Source organism: Babylonia areolata, chromosome 25, assembly GCF_041734735.1.
Source record: "Babylonia areolata isolate BAREFJ2019XMU chromosome 25, ASM4173473v1, whole genome shotgun sequence".
NCBI lineage: Eukaryota > Metazoa > Mollusca > Gastropoda > Neogastropoda > Buccinidae > Babylonia > Babylonia areolata.
Window position 1 is genome coordinate 19,383,626 of NC_134900.1, and position 22,454 is coordinate 19,406,079.

The following is a 22,454-nucleotide window of genomic DNA, read 5'->3' on the forward strand; positions in this document are numbered from 1 at the left end:
TTCTTTCTTTCATGCTTTCTATTTCCCTCTGTCCGTCTGTCATTTTTGTTTTGCATGTCTTGCTGCCGTCGTTTTTTACTTCCTGTTTTGATGTGTTTTGTTGTTGTTGTTGTTTCTTGTCTTCTCGTCTTCCTGTCTTTAATGTAACGACTACCATCTCTTTACTGTCTTTCCTTCCTGCTTTCTATCCATTCTTCCCCTTTTTTCTTTTTTTTCCCCCATTCCTTCTCTCTCTCTCTCTCTCTCTCTCTCTCTCTCTCTCTCTCTCTCTCCCCCCCCCCCACTGTCCCTCCGGAGTGTGAAGGTTTCGTGCCATGCCATTCTTTGCCCAGTCCCCCCCCCCCCTCCCTTTCCCATGGCTTATTCAACACAGACCGTACAGGAAAGCTCTCAGACAGACAGGTCATGCATTATTCATTTTGTATTCATGAGATTCCTCTTTATGACAACCTGTCCCAGGCCCCTTTCCTGGCTGGAAAGATCATTTTCAACAAAAGAAATAAAGAAAGAGAAGAGGAAAAAAAAATGAAAGAAAGGAAAAGTGGACGTATGCGGGGTGGGGAGAATGGCAGCCAGCCTGAAGAACTAATAAACAGGAGTTGAAAAGGGACAGGGAAGGGTCGACCCGTTTGTTTTTTTTTCCAAGATGTATGTCTCGGGATGGAAAATGAGCTGAGCAGAGCGGACGTTTTGATGTTAATATATTGACTCATTTCAATAATGTTTTGGGTTGTTGTTTTGTTCTGTGTTTTTGTTTTGTTTTTCTCTGAATGTTGGCTTTTGTTTGAAGCCGGATTCCGTTCTCTAAGAGCCGTGATCGTGATCGGAACTGCTGGTAGATTTTGTGATTGAAATTGGATTGGGAGCTTAAGAATTAAGTGGATTGGGGGCTTAAGAATGAAGTGGATTGGAGAGGGCTTTTAAACAAAGCGAGGGGGCTCGTTATTTCGGTCTGCCTCCGCAGGCGCGCACGTGCGCACGCAAGTTTTACGCGCGCGCGCTCACACACACACACACACACACACACACACATAATGCGCGTGTAAACTCAGACAGGCCGGTCACAGTATCGACTTAATCCCAGCACCATCAAGAGGATGCAGTTACCAGCAAATGCAGGAGTGATGGGGGCTTTGTCATCGCGGCAAAGTATCGCCCCATCGATCAGCCATGCAGTGGTTGCGGGGCGTTCGTTCCCTGGCCTTGAGGAGAACGTGTTGCGTTCTCGGCTTCACTTTCCTGTTGCGCTTTCACGTTCCTCATGTGCTTGCTTTCCATTTCCTGTTCTGCTTTCCATTTCCTGTTGTGCTTTCAGTTTCCTGTCATGCGTTCCGTTTTCAGGTTTCGCTTTCAGTTTCCTGTTCCGCTTTCAGGTGGTTCCTGATGTGCTTTCCATTTCCCGTTCTGCTTTCAGCTTCCTGTCGCACGTTCGGTTTTTCAGGTTTCGTTTTCAGTTTCGTGTTGCGCGCGCTCTTCGTGCCCAACTTGTTGGTCGAGCAACAGTTGCCGACAAATAAATTACAGGGGCGGGTTGCTTCCATTGTCGTCAAGTCGTCTGCGGCTGCTGCTGCAGCTTTCTGAGGAAAAATATGGCCTTGCATCGAATTATAGGAGGCAGGATGGAAATGGAAGCCCTTTCCTTTCTCTCTCTTTGTCTCTGTTTCTCTGTCTCTGTCTCTGTCTTTCTGCCTCTGTCTCTCTGTCTCTCTGCCTCTGCCTCTCTCTCTCTCTCTCTATCTGTCTCTCTCTCTCTCTCTCTCTCTCTCTCTCTCTCAGGATGTGTGTGTGTGGGTGGGGGGGGGGGGGGGGGTAGGACCTTGAGGGAGTGTCAGTGCGTGTGAATGAATGTGATTGAATGCATGTGAGTGTGTGTGTGTGTGTGTGTGTGTGTGTGTGTGTGTGTGTGTGTGTGTGTGTGTGTGCAAATTACACGAGATTCGTTCACAAGTATGTATTGTTCTTTCTCGACCCCATGAGTGAATGGCGCTTTAACGCTGAATGGACAGTGAATATCCACGCTGTTAAGTCAATGTCTGTTTCAGCCTGTCTGTCCGTCTGTCTTTGTGTGTGTGTCTTTCTCCCTTTTCCCCCTTTCCCCCTCACCCCCTCTCCCTCTCTTACCCTGTTTCTTTGGAATTTTTGGTTTGTTTTTCCTTCTTTTTTTTTCGTTTTTGTTTTTGAAGTGAATTCATCGATCCATGAAATGATCGAAGTGTCTGGCACTGTCCGCTCCAGTGGCCACATTCTCCCAGACCGTGGGGTTCCAATTAAGCACAAAAGGATGTCCTTTCTGTTTGTCTTCCCTCTCCTTCCCTCCCTCTCTCTCTCATCTCTCTCCTCCCTCCCCCCGCTCTCTCTCCCTCCCCCCCCTCTCTCTCTCCCATCTCTCACCCCTCTCTCCCTCTCTCTCTCTCTCCCACTCTCATCTCTCTCTCCCCCCCTCTCTCCCTCCCCCCCTCTCTCTCTCTCATATCTCACCCCTGTCTCTCTCCCTGTCTCTCCCCCCTCTCTCTCCCTCTCTCTCTCTCCCTTCTCTCTCCCTCTCTCTCTCTTCCCCCCTCTCTCATTTCTCACCTTGCTCTCTCTCTCTCTCTCTCTCTCTCTCTCTCTCTGTGCTTCTCTTGTCTACAGGGGCTCTCGTGTCCAGACAATTAGATTTGCCTTTTGTAGTTCGATTTCGTTTTCTTTTTTATTTCCATTCTCTCTCCGTCTGCCTGTCTGTCTGTCTGTCTGTCTGTCTCTCTCCCTCTCTCTCTCTCTCTCTCTGTCTCCCTCTTTTGTGTTTTTCTTCCCGTCCACCCTTATAGTTGGGTGTGTTTTTTTCTCTACTAGCTCCTACACCCTTTCCATATCCTCCCTCCTCCTCCCCCCTCAACATTACTCCTTTCCCTTCCTCCTCCACCCTCCTTCCCTCCCTCCCTCCCCCACCTTCCTTTCATCTGACCTGTCAAGAGTACGATGCCCGCATCGCCCCCTCCCTCTCTCTCCCTTCTGCCTCCTCTCTCCCACCACCCCATTCCTCCCTCCTCCGCTCTGTCATCATCTTCCAGTTTCTTCATGCAGCAACTTTTTTGTTTGTGTGGTTTTTTTTTGTTTTTTTTGTTTTTTTTTGTTTTTTTTTTTGTTTGTTTTTTTCCTCTCTCCTCCTCTGTCTTGAAGTGGGCCGGTGCGGTATCTTTTTCGGAGGCAGCCATCCTTGTGACGTTGGTGACAAAAAACACGCTGGCCGCCGCCGGCTGATCTCCCATGAGATGAGTCATAGATTTCCATTGATAATTTGGCACTGATGTTCGTCTGGCCATCCGTTCTGCGCCGAAAGGGTTCAGTCGATTAGTGCGCTTGAGGAATCGGCTGCTTTGGCGGTGATTGATTGAGTGGCTTGCTTTGGGTGATAGGATTAGCTTCTGGGAGTCGGCGGAAAAAGAGTTCATTTTCAGGGGTGAAGAATTGACACGGTTATACAAGCTGTGTATGTTGTGTCAGTGTTGATGTTGTTGTTGTTAATGATATTGTCATTGTTAATGTTATTATGATTGTTATTATTATCGTTATTATCGCTATTTGTTTTTGTTTCTGTTGTCGTCATCATCACCATCACTATCATTTTCGCTTCCTGCTTTGTTAGTTCTTTCGCGTGAAAACATTTTGTTTGTTTGTTTGTTTTTGTTAAAATGATATCAGACGAAAACGAAAAAAAAGGAGCCAGGCGTGTGTGTGTGTGTGTGTGTGTGTGTGTGTGTGTGTGTGTGTGTGTGTGTGTGTGTGGCGCACTACTACATTGTTTGACGGTTGGTGATCATTAAACAAATACAGCATGCTGCAACGCAGACGTTGTTGATTCAGTTTCAACAGATCATGCTCTGCTTCTCTTCTTTTACACACAATGAAATAAAGAAATAAGCACCCCTTCTACCTCAGGTAATCCTGACAGGTGTGTGTTGGGTGTGATGATGGGGAAAACTGTCAAGAACCGAGCTTTCTGCCAGCAGTAATACTGACAGCGGACACAAAGCACTGACAGATGTGCACACTCGTATTATAAGCATGGATACCGATGACAACGAGGAACGGATTATCTGGAGGACACAGCTAGGTTCCAGTCTGGACAGAAACACATGCATACAGAATGCTGCTAACAACTCCACGCACACAAACAGCACAACTGGGGGAAAGAAGAAAGTTCCCTGTGGTCCCTGTGGCATGAGGTTCGCACCATGGTCTTTTCCAATAAGAGACATGATCGACCCTGTCGTCCAGAATGGAAGAAAAGTGAAGTTACCAGGCAACGCACGTTGGGTTCGAATCGCACTCGGGCCATAGATACGAAGCCTGTATTTCGGCCTGAGCACCGATTTCTTCACTTCAGCTGTGTGGCGGCAGTTCTTTCACAAGGTTGTCAGAGCCTCTTTTTTTTTTTTTCTTTTTTGTGGGTCAAGGTACTTATTAAGATCCTCTTTCCATCCTTTCATCTATCCAGGTCGTGTGAAACATGAAACTGTCTTCAGTCGAAAGTGAAGAACCTTACCAAACCAGGTCTGTTGTGTGGGTTGAAATTCTGCAGATGCCAGAAATATGTGTGACGCTTAAGACAACTAGGTTTCTTTACAGCTTGTGACTGTGCTCAGTGGAGAGCGCTTGAGAGCGTTCATTAATTTAAATTTGGCGACCTGTGGCTTGCCTCCTGTGTTGGGCCATAAGAGAGAGAGGGGGGAGGGAGAAAAGGAGGGAGATAGATAGATAGATAGAGGGAGAGAGAGAGAGTTAAACTGACTGAATGAAATGCTGCCTTGGATACTAACTGTGGGCCGGGATATACCATCTTCGCGCACAAAGTGGGTTTTTTGTTTTTACATTTGCTTTCAAGTCCGGTGAGAGACAACAGTATCCGTCAGAACTTCTTGGATGCAGGAAGAGCAGTAAGTATCTATATCCTACCATTAAGAAAAAGACAGAAAGAAAGAAAGAAAAAAACAACTACAACAAACAAATGAACAGGCTGTTGACCCTGCGGGCTGTAGCCACCAAGACAAGCCCCGTACGTCACAGAGCGGTCGTAACCTTCACAGTCCTTTTCCCGGAGACTGTTTGCTCCAGGAGTTACGATCCGCCCTCGTGGCGTGGCATGCGGGGGAAAGGCCCTGCCGCTTCTGGCGGCTGACTTGGTTGTAAAGCATCTCCTGGGGGTTCAGCAGCTTAGTGTAGGATGAGGGGGAGAGAGAGAGGGGAGTGGGGGGGGGGGGGGGAGAGCTGCGGCTGCTTCTCTTAGCTGGCACATGTTGCTCCCACTGCTGATGATGATGCTGCTTCCACTGCTACTGCTGCTGCCAGCTGAGAGAATGGCTTCCCTGTGGCTTTTAGCTCTTCGCTTCATTCCGAGCCTGTAATTAGACTGATGGAAAGGGGGAGAGAGAAAGAGAGAGAGAGCGGGAGACAGAGAGAGAGCGGGAGACAGAGAGAGAGAGAGAGTGTGTGTGTGTGTGTGTGTGTGACGGAGACACAGAGACGCAGGATGGTTTAATGAGAGAGAGAGAGAGAGGGGGGGGGGGGTCAAACAGACAGACAGAGCTCTCTCTGTGTGTGTATGTGTGTGTGTGTGTGCAGGGGGCGGGGGTGATTGGGTGGGGGTGGGGGGGGGGGGGTACGTGTTAGAGACAGATGGGAGAGGGAGACAGACAGACAGAGAGACAGAATTTCAAGGACGAGACATCCGGATGTGGAACCATAGGAGCCAGCGGAAGGACAGCAATCGTGAGATGAAGACTAGCAGGATCGCAGAGAGGAAAACTGAAAGGAATGAGGCAATGGGGGGGAGGGTGGGGGGGGGGGTGAAGGACGGGTGCTGGGGGAGAGGGGTGGCCATGAGGAGGGATCCAGAAGAGACACTGGTGAGGGACACAATATCGCTTCCTCCCACCCCCACCCCAACCCGCACACCCCCGCTCAAGCCCCCGTACCCCCCATCAAAGCGATTGAACTTTCACGAAGGCCAGTTCAGCAGAAAGATATTGGCAACTCCTGGGAAGCGAACGAACAAACCTCTTGCTGAGAGAGACCCGTCCGTTTTGGGTTTCACAGAGATCTGTTTGGAAGATAATGGGGTTTGTCTTTTTCTGTGTTGGAGAAAACTGATCGATTGTGTGGTAAACGTAGTGGGTTTGTTTTGTTTGTTTGTTTTTGTTGCTGTTGTTGTTGTTGTTTTCTCTGGGGAGATGCTGATATTCACATCTGTGCACACACATGCACGTACGCATACACAAGCACGCACTCTCTCTCTCTCTGTCTCTCTTTCAGACAACAGACTCGTACAAATGCGCGCGCTCTCTCTCTCTCACACACACACACATACACTGACCCACACACACGCTCGCACGCACACACACACACACACACACATTGAAGGCTAAAACCACAGATCTTGTTGACAATAAAACAGCACAGCAGGACAACAGAAGGAGACACCACCAACACCAACACCACCACCACCACCGCCAGCAACAACAACAGTAACATCAACATCATCGCTGTCTGTCACATCAGCGGGAGCTCAGACCATCGGAGGCTTCCATTGCTGTTGAGACTGAGAGCCCTTCGTCTGTGTGTGTGTGTGTGTGTGTGTGTGTGTGTGTGTGTGGTTGTGAGTGTGTCTATACTGTGTATTTGTGTCAATATATATGTGTGTGCGCGCGCGTGCGTGCGTACGTGATTGTGTGTGTGTGTGTGTGTGTGCGCGCGCGCGCGCGCGTTTGTAGTTGTGTCTGTGTGTCTGTGTATGTCTTCCTCTTTTCCTGTCTCTGTTTTACTGTCTCTTTGTCATTGTCGATTTTTCTCTTTCTCACTCTTTTGTCTTCTCTCTCTCTCTCTCTCTCTCTCTCTCTCTCTCTCTCTCTCTCTGTTTTCCTCCCTCTCGTCTATGTGTATATAGATCTGTGAGTTTATGCGCGCGCGTGCGTGCGTGAGTACGTTCTTGCCTCCGTGCATGTGTACACGAATGCTCGCGCGGGAATGTGTGTGTGTGAGTCATTATATATATATATATATATATATATATATATATATATATATATATATATATATATATGTCACAGAGAGAGAGAGAGAGAGACGCTGTGACGCATTGACACTTGAATTCCATTGGCCATGAGGTCCTTAATGACATGGGTGAATGCGTCAACATACTTTCATTGCACACACACACACACACACACAGAGGTTGGTGCAACGAGAAAAAGAGCAGAGAAGAGTTAGTGCGACAATCACAGTCACAATCCCGCCCCCGCACCCCTCCCTCCCCCGCTCTCCGTGGCCCCTCCACGCCCCCTTCTCTATCACTTTCACCATGAGGCCACTCACTCAATCCAGCCACCTATTATCATACAAGGATCAACTGTATCCAGCCAACAATCATAACATCATAACATAGCATGGCACGTTTTCGGAGGGACCATACATACATGATGGAGCCACTCCAGTTATCACAACAGTTATCTCAAGCCCCCCGACCCCCCTCCTACCAAACCACCCCCTCATTAGTTCACAATTAGGTGTCATTTTCAGCCTTCTACTGCCATACCTGCTCGGAACTTTTATTATCGGGTGTCGCGGTATCAACATTCGACTGCGGGTTTACGTCCGAATAATTGTTCTGTAACTGCTGACGTAAAATCTCTGTCTCCCCCCCCCCCCCCCTCCGCCTCCTCACGCCCACCCTTCTGTCTCTGTGTGTCTCTCTCTGTGTCTCTGTCTCTCCACACAGTAACAGAACCTCTCTTTCACTCGCTCTCTCCATCGACCTACATCTCTCCGCCAATCAGGACCCATTGACTGGCGTTGTTTCATTGCAATTTCATTTTGGTCGCCATCATCTGTGCATGTGACACTAGGTCTGAATTGTTTTCATTTACATATGGAAAGCAAAGCATCAAAACGCAATGCTTATCACCCATCTCACTCTTTCTTTGAAAGAAAAAAAAAAAAAGTGTATGCTTGGAGATGTTAGGAGCATTTTGTATGCATGAAATTCCGGTCTTGCGTGTTTCACATGTTTTGGGAATCCTTCCTCGCATAACTGATATTTTGTTTTTTTGTTTTATTTTTTCTTTCTTTCTTTCTTTCTTTCTTATTGTCTTTCTTTCTTTCTTCCTTTCTTCCATTCTTTTTCTTTTTGCTGAGGTGGTGATGATGGTAAATTTCGACATCTTTTACTCGTCTGACAGCAGTTAAAATATTAAGCATTTCTGATTATGATATTGCTTTTATTGTGTTCAAGGGTTTTAGATATATATATATATATATATATTCTTTGGTTTTGTTGGAAATTACTAGCATGCTGTACAAGTCACAGAGTGCAATGATGTCTATGGGGAGGAAGGAAAGGTGTGTGTGTGTGAGAGAGAGAGAGAGGCCAGGAGGGGGGGTGTGTGTGTGTGCGCGTTTGCGTGCGTGCTTGTGTGTGTGTGTGTGTGTGTGTGTTTACACGCGCACGTACGCTAGTTGCATGCTGCAACGCAGACGTTGTTGATTCAGCTTCAACAGATCATGCTCAGCTTCTCAGCGCCGCACGGTTCAAAAAGCATGCAAGTTTCCCCACACGTGGAGAAACGAGAGAGAGGGAGACAGGCCAGGAAAAAGGCCGCTGTTGAAGAGGAGCACGCCTGCCGCTGTCCTCAAGACAAACCCATTGTTTGAATGACAATCACAGCGCTGTTGGCAAAACTGATAACACTGTTGTATGTTGTTGTGTTTTGTTTTTATCTTTTGCCGTTTTGCCCCCATCTTCCCCCATGCAATTCCCTGCTGCCCCCCCCCCCCCCGCCCCCCCAATCCCTCCGCCACCCCCACACACCCCCCTCTTGCAAATATCTTACGGAGTTGGTTCGCCTGTCGCTTTGCGTGCCAAATTTCCTACAAAGGGGGTGGTTGTTGGACAGAAATAACGAGCGCCATTTTCTTCTGCTTCTTTCTCTTTTCCTCCTTTTTCTTTTTTTTTTTTCCTTTTTGTTTGTTTGTTTCTTTTTTGCCCTCCTGTTCGACTGCAGTATTGTGTGTCTGTGTCTGTGTGTCTGTGTAACGGTGGTTGTGGTGGGAACTGAAGAGAGAGCTGTGCATCTTTCTGTAATTAAAAGATAGCGCCGAGCGGAACGAAAAGTGACGGGAGTGTATGTGGTGTGATGAAGGAATTTTCTTGCTGCACGTGCGAGTTGGTGCGTTCTGTTATAGAGTTGTTTTGTATAGGTCTGTCTCTGTCTCCCCTCTTGTCTATCTCACAGTCTGTCGGTCTGTCTCACGGTCTGTCGGTCTGTCTGTCTCTCTTCCGGTCTCTCTTCTTGTCATTTCCCCATCTTTTTTTAATATCTTTTTTCCCCCATAGCAATTGTGTGTTTCCGAAAGTATTTTCGCTTGACAGACCGGTTGTAACAAAGAGTGCAAAAAAAGCGAATCGGTTCAAGGGACGCAAAACTGTGCGAATGTGAGGATTTGGAATCGATGCGTGTGTTTGATGTTGAACGTTTGTGTGTGTGTGTGTGTGTGTGTGTGTGTGTGTGTGTGTGTGTGTGTGTGTGTGTGTGTGTGAGTGTGTGTGTGTGTGTGAGTGTGTGTGTGTGTGTGTGTGTGTATGTGTGTGTGTGAGAGTGCGTGAGAGAGAGAGAGAGAGAGAGAGAGAGAGTTATTAAAACGGAACACATAGAAGAAGAACAACAGCAAAAAGAAGTATAGAACTGCAATAATTATCAACAACGACATTCATAACAAGAGAGGCCCCCCTACCCCCTCCAAAAAAAAAAAACAAAAGAAAAAAAAAGAAACTTACTTACATTTTAAAGCAAATTATACAACTATGAAATAAAAATTAAATAAAATAAAAACAGAAAATATTATAGATGGAGAAATGGCGAACTACGTCACATATCTTCCCAAGCAACAGAAGATTTCGTTCCAGAAAGGGTTGCGGTGCCACACAGCATTTTGAAATCCCCACAGGGAGGTGCGTGTGGCTGCAGGCGGACATGTTGCCTCCAGATTAGATTGATGCTGTGTCCACTTTTATTTCCCCCATTGCTTATGCAACAGGCAATACAATCATTTGGGTTTTTCTTGGTGTTTTTATATCATTTTTTTCAAAATTCTGTTTCATCTTGTTTTGTAAATTTGATTGGATTTTTGTGTATTATTTTATTGTATTTTCTTCTTTCCCCCCCCCCCTTTTTTGTAGTTTATTTCATTTCGTTATGTTTTATTTTATTTATCTGGGGGTAATGGAGGAAAGGGTGGTATTAGCTGCACTTTAATAATGGCCTGTGGTTTCGTTTGATCATTGAAGAGGTGTACAGTACGCTATGGCTGACTGTGTTTCACGCGGTCTTGTCGCATTGAGGACGGTTTTTGCCTACAGCTGTTAATATACTTTCCTGTTCAATTTTCATGATGTTATTTCCTCTGGTATCCCTGGCTCAGCTCTCGTCCCTGTTCTGTTTTGCATTATTTTGTCTCAGTCACATGTTTGTTTGGGGTTTTTTTTTTCTTCCTGCTAAATTTGTGGGGGTTGTGTGTGTGTGTGCGTGTGTGTGTGTGTGTGTGTGTGTGTGTGTGTGTGTCCACCCCCCACCCCCTCCATCTTTGCTCCGGCCTGCATGGTTTAGTTTCGTTGATACAGTCATGATCTCTCTCTCTGTCTGTCTGTCTGTCTGTCTGTCTCTCTATGTGTGTGCAGACAGACAGGCACACTGATGATTGTATCGTATGACATTCTAATGTTGTTGGAACGCTTTGATGAGTGTGATGCTCATCCATGTTTGGTTCAGTCGCCTCTGTTTTCCAGGTTTCACTCAAGCAATGTGACGTTGATTGTACATGAAGTATACTTTGCTTCATTAGATTTACACGTGTTTGTTGTGGCAGGCAGGACACGTGTTCCTTTTTCTGTAGGGTTCCGATGGCAGTCTGTCCCCCCATTCTCTCTCTGTCTGTCTGTCTGTCTGTCTGTCTAACTGTCTGTCTGTCTGTCTCTCTCTCTCCCCCCTCTCTGTCTGTCTGTCTGTCTCTGTCTCTCTCCTCTCGTGTCTCTTTCCTCTTTCTCTCTCTTCTCTCTGTCTGTCTGTCTGTCTGTCTGTCTGTCTCCTCTCTGTCTCTGTCTCTTTCTCCTTTCTCTCTCTCATTCTTTCTTTCTTTCTCTTATCTGTGTCTGTCTGTCTGTCTCTCCCTCTCTCTCTCTCTTTCTCTCTCCTCTCTGTGTCTGTCTCTGCCTCTCACTCTCTCCGCAAACAGATCGACGTTCCGATAACCAGGCTGACACTGCACAACAAATGTTGTTACCATGCTTCACTGAGTTTTATGCTTATCCGTGCTTTTTGGTTTGGATACATGAATTTCCCAGGTTTAAATCAAATATCATTTACGCTGGACGCGCATCACATATAGATTTTATATGTTGCATAATTAGTTTATCATGGGTGCGTCAGACGAAATGTCCACAAGGATGTAAAATGTTCTGATGTGATGCATTTTATCTCTCTCTCTCTCTCTCTCTCTCTCTGTGTCTCTCTCTCTCTTCCCCCTCCCAGATAGACAAAATCAGCTATTTGCTTCTTACCCCCACCCCACCTTCAGCCTCAACCCATCCCCTTTCACTAATTTGTTACGGCTTCCAGACCCCCTCCCTCCCTGCTGCTCACCCCCTTCCCTCCACCCACCACCCCTCCCCATCAACCCCCTGCCGTGGTCCAGGGACAATAAACACTCCCCCTCCCCCTCTTTCACAGTCTACTTGGCTGAGCCATTTACCACAGGGGGGGTTGATCTACCACACAACTTGCATTGCAGGCTGACAGACACACAGACAGAGACACAGACGCGCATGGAATGCACAGGCAAAACCTACGTACGGTTTCCCTCAACGCCCGCCCCCCACTCCCCACCCCCACCCCCTCCTCCACCCTCTCCCTCATTCCCCTCCCTGCGATGGTGGTGGCAAGCAGACAGACTGTTGGGGAAGAGGTTTTCCATTTGAGATCTCCGGGTGGAATAACTTTACCTCCCCGCCACCCCCACACCACCCCACCCCACCCCACCCATGTTCCAAACGTGGCAGTGCTTTACATGTTTAATGTCGTCTGTACTCTAGCTGAAACACTTCTTTTTCTTTTTCTTTTTCTTTTTTGTGACTTTACACACAATAAAGTTGTATCATGTCTTATATCTATCTTATCCTATTGTTATCTTTAAAAAAAAAAAAAATCTGTTTATTAATTTTTTTTTATCTCAGTGGTCCTGATTCTCAGGCAGTGAGGATTTTTCATTTTTAAATTAGAGTGATGTATTGTTTTTTCGGGAGTGGGTGGGGGTTTGTTCAACAGTTAGGCACATACATGCATACGCACACACAGACACACAGACACAGGCACACACGCACACACACACACATACACACACACACACACACACACACACACACACACAGAGAAGTGGAAGATGCTTTATGGAGTATTATGCATAATTATATGCATATGTCAGCGTATGTAACTGTGCATGCACGTTCTCTCTCTCTCTCTCTCTCTCTCTCTCTCTCTCTCTGTCTGCCTGTCTGTCTGACTCTCTCTCTCTCTCTCGTGTACGTGTGTGTGGTCTCTTCCTCCCTCTTTCTGTCTTTCCTTTCCATTTTCTGTTTCTTTTCTTCTTCTTTTTCTTCTTCTTACCTTCTCGTCTCATCTTCTCTGTCGCCATTCCCATCTCTCATTTCAAGGGTCATTTGGTCGACTCCAATTTTCCAGAGTCTTTAAAAGGGTTGTTTATGAAAGGCAGCAATGAGGTCAGAAATGTGCATTGCCCCTTGTGGCTCCTGCTCTCTCTGATGTGTGTTTCCCCAGTCCTCCTGTTGAAGACCTTATCTCACTCTGTGGACTGTAGACCTTATCTCACTCTGTGGACTGTAGACCTTATCTCACTCCGTGCACTGTAGACCTTATCTCACTCTGTGGACTGTAGACCTGGTCTCACTCTGTGGACTGTAGACCTTATCTCACTCTGGACTGTAGACCTTATCTCACTCTGTGGACTGTAGACCTTATCTCACTCCGTGGACTGTAGACCTTATCTCACTCTGTGGACTGTAGACCTTATCTCACTCCGTGGACTGTAGACCTTATCTCACTCTGTGCACTGTAGACCTTGTCTCACTGTTAACTGTAGACCTTATTTCACTCTGTTTGACCTTACCTCACTCCGTGGACTGTAGACCTTATCTCACTCTGGACTGTAACCTTATCTCAGTGGATTCCGTGTAGACCTTATCTCACTCCGTGGACTGTAGACCTTATCTCACTCCGTGGACTGTAGACCTTATCTCACTCTGGACTGTAACCTTATCTCAATGGATTCCGTGTAGACCTTATCTCACTCCGTGGACTGTAAACCTTACCTCACTCCATGGACTGTAGACCTTATCTCACTCTGTGGACTGTAGACCTTATCTCACCCCGTGGACTGTAGACCTTATCTCACTCCGTGGACTGTAGACCTTATCTCAATGGATTCCGTGTAGACCTTATCTCACTCTCTGGACTGTAGACCTTATCTCACCCCGTGGACTGTAGACCTTATCTCACTCCGTGCACTGTAGACCTTATCTCACTGGATTCCGTGTAGACCTTATCTCACTCTCTGGACTGTAGACCTTACCTCACTCCCGTGGACTGTAGACCTTATCTCACTCTGGACTGTAACCTTATCTTAGTGGATTCCGTGTAGACCTTATCTCACTCTGGACTGTAGACCTTATCTCAGTGGATTCCGTGTAGACCTTATCTCACTCTGTGGACTGCAGACCTTATCTCACTCCGTGGACTGTAGACCTTATCTCAGTGGATTCCGTGTAGACCTTATCTCACTCTGTGGACTGCAGACCTTATCTCACTCGTGGACTGCAGACCTTATCTCACTCCGTGGACTGTAGACCTTATCTCAGTGGATTCCGTGTAGACCTTATCTCACTCTGTGGACTGCAGACCTTATCTCACTCCGTGGACTGCAGACCTTATCTAACTCCGTGGACTGCAGACCTTATCTCACTCTGTGGACTGCAGACCTTATCTCACTCCGTGGACTGCAGACCTTATCTCACTCCGTGGACTGTAGACCTTATCTCCATGGATTCCGTGTAGACCTTATCTCACTCTCTGGACTGCAGACCTTATCTCACTCTCTGGACTGCAGACCTTATCTCACTCTCTGGACTGTAGACCTTATCTCACTCCGTGGACTGTAGACCTTATCTCACTCCGTGGACTGTAGACCTTATCTCACTCTGTGGACTGTAGACCTTATCTCACTCCGTGGACTGTAGACCTTATCTCCATGGATTCCGTGTAGACCTTATCTCACTCTCTGGACTGTAGACCTTATCTCACTCCATGGACTGTAGACCTTATCTCACTCTGTGGACTGTAGACCTTATCTCACTCCGTGGACTGTAGACCTTATCTCACTCTGAACTGTATACCTTATCTCAATGGATTCCGTGTAGACCTTATCTCACTCTGTGGACTGTAGACCTTATCTCACTCTGAACTGTATACCTTATCTCAATGGATTCCGTGTAGACCTTATCTCACTCTGTGGACTGTAGACCTTATCTCACTCTGAACTGTATACCTTATCTCAATGGATTCCGTGTAGACCTTATCTCACTCTGTGGACTGTAGACCTTATCTCACTCTGAACTGTATACCTTATCTCAATGGATTCCGTGTAGACCTTATCTCACTCTGTGGACTGTAGACCTTATCTCACTCTGAACTGTATACCTTATCTCAGTGGATTCCGTGTAGACCTTATCTCACTCTGTGGACTGTAGACCTTATCTCACTCTGAACTGTATACCTTATCTCAGTGGATTCCGTGTAGACCTTATCTCACTCTGTGGACTGTAGACCTTATCTCACTCTGGACTGTAGACCTTATCTCAATGGATTCCGTGTAGACCTTATCTCACTCTGAACTGTATACCTTATCTCAGTGGATTCCGTGTAGACCTTATCTCACTCTGTGGACTGTAGACCTTATCTCACTCTGAACTGTATACCTTATCTCAGTGGATTCCGTGTAGACCTTATCTCACTCTGTGGACTGTAGACCTTATCTCACTCCATGGAATATACCGGACTCCCTCCTCTGTCTGTTCCCCTTTTTTCATTCTGTCTCTTGTCTTTTTGTGTCTCCCTGTCTGTCTGTCTGTCCCTCGCTCTCTCTTTCCCTCCCGTGATATACGTAGACACACAGACATTAATGTACGCATAGCTACATACCTACATACATACATACATAACACACACACACACACACACACACACACACACACACACACACATGTATGTTCGCATAGCTACATACCTGCATACATACATACATAACACACACACACACACACACACACACACACACACACACATACATACATAGAGAGACATATAATGTACGCATAGCCAAATACCTGCGCGCGCACGCGCACACACACACACACACACACACACACGCAAGCATGTTTGTTTGCTTGCTCCACTCATTTCATCAAAACCTCTCCCATCCCATTGGCCTTGCTGATATCACATTCAGTGGGGGGAAAAAATGCGCGCACACGCACGCGCACGCAAACACATCCCCACAATGTCATTGAAATGAACCAGGTTTGAATTCGCCTCGTGCCTGCTTTGTGAGGTGCTGTGTTTTGTTGTTGTTGTTGTTGTTGTTGTATTTTCGTGTTGCACGTGCGGGTTGCATTCGTGGGTTGTTTTTGGGGGGAGATGGCGTGCGGAGATGAACAGTTTCAGGGTGGCGTTGGGAGGATTGTGGTGGCATCTGGACGTTTCCAACGTGAGAATCTGGTTCTATGCTTTCTCGGATTGTCAAAAAAAGAAAGCTGATCTGATTTTTCACCCTGTGTAGTTTTCATTCCCCCCCCCCCCCCCCCCGCTGCGCTTATCCCTTCAGCTTAATACGGTTAAGTGTTGCCGGAGATTTGTTTTGTAGTCAGTTATAACTAAGGTTGGCCCTTATAAAACAAACGTTGGTTCTGATGGAAATTTTTGAGTTCAGTTCTTTCTGGCCGTTTTGCTCTCCCAGCTGTCAGCGTCCTCTATCTGTAGCTGGCCGTTATTCAGGGTATGATGGAGAACGAGGCTTCTCAGCTGACGTCGCAGTAAGTTGTAGGCGCCGGCCTGATACTGCAGTTTGTTTTTGATAGCGTTTAATTTTCGTTCATGGCTGTCGTATCTCGTGGTGGGGTTTTGCCATCACTCTTTCTTATTCGGCCCAGCTCTGCTCTGGGCTGTGAGATTTTCTCATCCACAGTATAGAATAAAATACGTGTAATCGTGTGTTGACGCACTCGCGTAAGCGGGTGCCTCATACACACATGCACGGCGATATACTTTTTTTTTTACGTCTCTTTTCCTGTATATGTCATCCCACCACCTCTTCCCATCGCCCCACTCCCCGCCTCCCCCCTCCCCTCCCATCCCCTGGTCTAATATCACTTACCTGTGAAAAGACGTTCGAGGGAAATATATGCATGGTAGTTCTAATTAAATGTGGTTGAGGTTGTTCCTGATACAACAGACAGACACACAGACAGTGCAGAAACGTGCACTTCTGCCCGGAGTGACTTAATATCAAGGAGGGCGGGTGGTGGTGAGGGTGTCCAAAGGCATGGATTCCCACCGGCTCGTCAGACGAGACGAAATACTGCAACACGTCGTCACCAGGGACCATGACTAAGGTCACAATGCTGCCGCTACAAAAGGTCTTCGCCTGTCTGTAGCCCTGGGGAGGGCAGTCTCAGGGGTGTGGGCAGAGCACTGGGGAAGCAAAGATCACTTATTGCCATGTAAATGTCGTGTGTGGCGAAAAGAAAAAAGGACTGACGTTCAGAGAGCCCCAGGGCCAACATGTGTGCTGCCACTGCTCGTGCAACCCGACTGGCCTTCAGTGTCTGTCTGGCCAGGCCGTGTGCAGCCACTGAGGTCGCCGTTGATTTTGTTTATTTGGGAAGGGCCAGCAGGGGGGGTGGGGGGTGGGAGAGGTAGGGGGGGTGGGGGTGGAGAGGGGATGTGGGGGTGTGAACGTGAGTCAGGACTGGTCATGGAGAATCAGAACACTGCTTACTTCCTTCCTGACTCCCGGTGTATACCTGTCTGCTTGCATACTGTTTAGCTCCACGTATTATGCGGTGTGAAAACGATAGCGAAAAATATCACACACACACACACACACACACACACACACACACACACACACACACACACACACACACACACACACACACACACAACACAACACAACACAACACAACACAACACAACACACACACACACACACACACACACACACACACACACACACACAATCACTGGAGCCATTATTTGCGGTCTCATTAACGTCCATGAATTTGAAACACAAACAACAGCTTCAGGAACGACAGACACAGAGAGCCCAGGGGGAACACGACAAACATGAACAAAATTAAGGGACGTGCACTAACAGCAGTGTATTGATTTATCGAGCTTGATTTCTACCTGGGTTGTATAATTTATTGCCAGAGGACGATAGCTAGGACGATAGAATTAATGTGTATAGAGAGTGTATGTGTGCGTGCGCGCGCGCGCGCCTGTCTGTTGAGACTGGGTAGGTCCAATTGTGTGTGTGTGTGTTGAGACTGGGTAGGTCCAATTGAACAAAGTCCTACAGCATATCCAATGTTAATCCATGGCCGTTGTTGAGCAGAGGTGGGCAAGGGCAGCCACTGACAGCCGCATTCTCACCCCGTACCACTACCATATAGGATTTCACCCGCACACTGCATAATTCAGTCCACTGGCGCCTGTACCGTCTGTGCCTGTATCTTTCCTCTTGATCGCATTTTATTGTATTTCCCTCTCCACTGATTGGATTCGTTTGTTTCCCATTCAAGATCGTCTCCTGTGAGCAGTTCGACTCGATTTCCTTCCTGGAGGACTGTTGTGTGATGATACAGAAAGATCAGAGATGTAGATAACGATCCCCCCAACCACGCCCCATTACCAGCACCCCCACCCCCTCTCCTGACCCCAGAAAAAACAAGAGCCGTGCAGTGGAAGGCAACCAACAGGGACTTTGTGCCCCTCCCCTTCACCCCCCCACCCCCCACCCCCTCTCCTGACCCCAGAAAAAACAAGAGCCGTGCAGTGGAAGGCAACCAACAGGGACTTTGTGCCCCTCCCCTTCATCTGTCTCCAAAGTGCATGGCACACTGAGGGCAACACACAGATGTTGAGGATTGTTAGCTGAATTATCATCAGTGTGGTAATGGACGAGTTTCGGCTGCCGGAAGTAGTAAACAAATATAAAAAAATAGATAAATAAAATAATAAAATCAGCGTTGGTCAGTGCCGTAAGTGGAGCAATGTGAAGAGGAAGATGAGGCGGTTGACATGCCTCACAGTCCGTCAGTTCTCAATTCACAGATAGAATTTCCAGGATTTATGTATTTCTGAGTATGAAATATATTATCGGTCAGAAGGTAATGGGGTAATGAGGTATTGTTATGTCAAACACTCCCTGTCGAGTTGAGATGTCCATTTCACTTTCTCTTTTTGATTGCAAGACTGTGCTACAAGTGTTTGTGTGCACAAAGTATTGAGAAATAAAAACAACACAGCACATACTTTATGTAGATTAGTATGTAACCGTCAAAGGTTGGAAACAATGTTATCTTGGTTGTTATTTTAGGTCGTCTTGTGCTCTCACCTTATTATATGCATGCTCAGGACACAAAACTTGTGGTTGGGAAAGGAATAATTAACATGGGTTTACTTTCACTTTCAGAACTATCGTTTGATGATGGACATAACAGTACCAATAGGACTGTATTTGTTATGCATGCACATGAAGTGGGTCTGCACATAAATGGGAAGTTGGGGAGTTCTCCAGTATTTTACCACCAGGCACATCCAGAATTGAACCCAGGGCTCAGAAGAGTCAAAAGTCCAATACAGTATCGCTACTGTCAGTTGGATCAGCTTCCACTTGATTTAGATTTTTTGTTGTTATTCTGTGAGCTACACAAAGTCTGTATGACTTTTGTTTTTAATGAATGTGAGTGTGTCCGTTTATCCATCTGTGAGTCTGAATAAATCATCCCCCCCCCTTCGCCACTCTCTCTTCTGATGCAATCATCATACTCATTCAAATCCTCCCCCCCCCTTCCCTGTAATTGCAACTGCCAGCAGATGTATAATTCCAATATCGTGTTGTGTACATTTTCCTTCTCACATTCTCAGTCACAGTACATTCACGAACTTTCTCCTCTTCCTCAAGCATGTATGATAGTGCGTGTGCACGTCCATGTGACTGTTAGCATGAGGTTGAGAAAAAGCAAGCGTCTTGTGGTTGACCCTGGGGCTATAGTCAGTGAGAACCCGACAGAATCCCCTGGCTAGGTGACTTGGAAGGCTGCAGTGTTGACAGAGGACGAGGGGAACAGTGGGCACTTGAGGGTCAGGTTGGTCTGTGTCAAGAGGCAGTGTTTGCATGGCCACGGCTTGGTCAGGGGGGACTGGGAGTGTTTGCTCTGGCGTCGGTGGGAGGGTTCCGAGGGACTGGGTCTGCCCAGGGGACAGTGGGTTCTGTCAATGAAATCTGTTCACTGCCACACTATGGGGTTTGGTTGGGGAAGGTGTAGACAGTCAGCGTAGGTAATTGTGTGTGCGTAACTCTGCATTTGCCAGGTTTCGGTTACCGTTAAATATATATGTATGGCTAAGCCACCACCTGGTCGCCAAGAAATTCTGACATACACACATGCTGGAAATAAAACTGGACTTTTATATACATGTGTGCATTGTATGGTAGCTATCATACCACAATAACCAATTTCTATCATACAATTTTTTTATTAGGAAATTATGTTCCATGTAAAAAAAAAGAATCCATTTTCATGCTTCGAAATGATCTGAAAATTTATTAGGGTACTTTGACAGAAGAAAAATTTACCTATGCTGTGTGTCTGTATGAAAGTTACACGCATTAAATGAGTACAAGTTGCCTGTGTTGATTTGATAATAATCTGTACGCATTCAATTTCAGTGTGTTTTTGCTTATATTTCACTTGTCAATGACAGTTGTTTTCATTATTTGCACAGTTATTTGCCCTTTGTAGTCAGCTCAGCTACAAGCTGCAACACATAGGAAGCTTAGTTAACCTGTGTTGTGTGTGTCTGCAAAGACTAGTTTGGCATTAACCTATATTGTGCATCTGAACAAGAGAAATGATTGTTTACTGTAGTGTCACATCTCTCTGTGTGTACAGATGCACAGGGTGCACACAGAGTCACTATGAGTGTACATGGTGCATCAAGAATCACCAGTGCACTCACCAGGCTGAGAAGAACTGTCGGAACGACATCCGCGTCACAGGAAGAAATGTGAGTCCACTGACGTTGTGCTGTCAGATTATTTTGATCAGTTTTCATTGGGTGTGGGCTGACTGGACTTCAGTCTGTCATCTGTGTGTGTATTACACCTCATGAATCTGCTTATTTTATAGATATTTTAAAATCATCAGTTGCCACACTTAGTTATTATTATTTTGTCTTTGTTAGTATGTGTCTTTAATACCTGATCATGAGATCAAACTTACTTGCCTGTTTGATTTTTCTTTGTACCTTGTTAAGTTTCAGTATTGCTTTGGAAGATGAGCTTGTTTTGATTAAGATTTTATCTTAATGCCATGAAAACGTTGGTATATATTTTGTGTAGGTTGCTGCAACACACACACACACACACACACACACACACACACACACACACAGCAAAAAGCTGAATAAAGATAGTCTTAAAATAATTGACTGGTGTAATGGTTTTCATGTAAATGGCAACACACATGCATGCTTGCACTCACTCTCTCTGTCTTGCTCTCTCGCAAACATGCGTGCTCAAGCACTCTTTTTCTCTCCCTGTCTCTCTGTATCTGTTTGTCTCCCTCTCTCTGTCTGTCACTCTATCTCTGTGTATCTATCTCTCTGCTTGTCTTGTCTACAGGGACTTTCGCTTTTGTCGCTTACACTCCACTCACCCTCATCACCCACCCACTGACTGACAGCCAACAGGAACAGTGTTGTCGTTAACTCCCATGACTGTGTTGACATGTGACTGCAGGCATCAGGCAGTTCGTCACTCCCAGGCCCAGAGAACTGCCCTCGTCTGGAGCTGGCCTCCTCGGACCCCCAGATCCTGGTGCCTGCCGACACCACCCGGGGCATCATGGTGCACGGGCTGGCCATGCAGGTGGGTGGCCAGCAACACTTTGTTTCTCAAGGAGGCGTCACTGCGTTTGGACAAATCCATATTCACTACACCACACGTGCCAGTCAGATGCCTGACCAGCAGCATAACCCAACATGCTTAGTCAGGCCTTGAGTGCATGCATATTATGTCTGTGTGCCTATCACAGTGGATTTTGTCAACAAAATTTTGCCAGAGGACAAGTCTTGTGGCCGTGTGTTCTTTTTCAGTGTGCCAAGCGCGTGCAGCACACAGGACCTCGGTTTATTGACTAGATGCTCAGTTTGACTTTCCAGTCAGATTGGGGAGAAAGGGTGAGAGTGGAATTCAAACCTAGACCCTCACAGACTCCGTTATTGACAGACGAGCATCAACCAGACTGCCACCTTCCGCTTTCAACGGTTCAGGGGAAGTAACTCTTGAATAAGTTGCAGCCGGGTTGAGACACAGTTTGAACTGCTGGCAATACTTGACAGCTTCAAGTTCAACATTGCATGTGCCTGTGAACTGATGAATATTTACCGTTTTGTTTTTGGACACAAGTAATTTATTACCCATCATTACTTAAAATAATGTGATCCAGTTTTCTAACAGTATAGAATTATACAAATTAAGATCTTTGACAGCACATGATTCGAAAGCAGAGCATACATGTTACGATTTTCTTTTTCTTTTTTGTTTTTTGTTTGTTTGTTTAACCAAACAAAATGGGGTCCATTTCCTCAAACAAGGGGTGAAAGGAAACTAAATCTAGATAGCATTGCATATTTTCTTTTCACGATGCTGAGATAGATAGGTAGATTGATAGCTAGATAGGTGATATTAATAGCTATTAATATTTTGTTTTCCCCAGGAATTTCAAAAGGACAACCTGAGATGCGAGTTCAACATTGATTCCGGAAGAACTGTTCCAGCCTCTGTGGTTCCGTTCTCGCCAAACAAAGTGTTGATCAACTGCAGCACTCTGAATGTAAGCTGGATTGCTTCTCAACAGCAGATGAATTGTGTGTGTGTGTGTGTGTGTGTGTGTGTGTGTGTGTGTGTGAAAGTTTTGGAAAGATAATTTTTGTTTACCTTTCAGTTTTCTGTCAGTTACTCAACCCATTACAAGTGATAGATTTATGCAAATTTTGTGGATTCGTATAAAT

General features: G+C 46.3%; 1 protein-coding gene across 5 annotated transcripts in view; it reads left to right on the top strand.

Moving 5' to 3' along the window:
- Positions 1–22,454, top strand: part of LOC143299425 (plexin-A2-like) — a 385,902-nt gene that overhangs the window by 334,329 nt on the left and 29,119 nt on the right. For all 5 annotated transcript variants that reach the window (XM_076612611.1, XM_076612610.1, XM_076612609.1 and 2 more), the window contains 3 exons: positions 20,333–20,447; positions 21,181–21,309; positions 22,160–22,276. In XM_076612611.1, the coding sequence (XP_076468726.1) occupies positions 20,333–20,447; positions 21,181–21,309; positions 22,160–22,276 (361 nt within the window). The remainder of the gene's footprint in view (positions 1–20,332; positions 20,448–21,180; positions 21,310–22,159; positions 22,277–22,454) is intronic.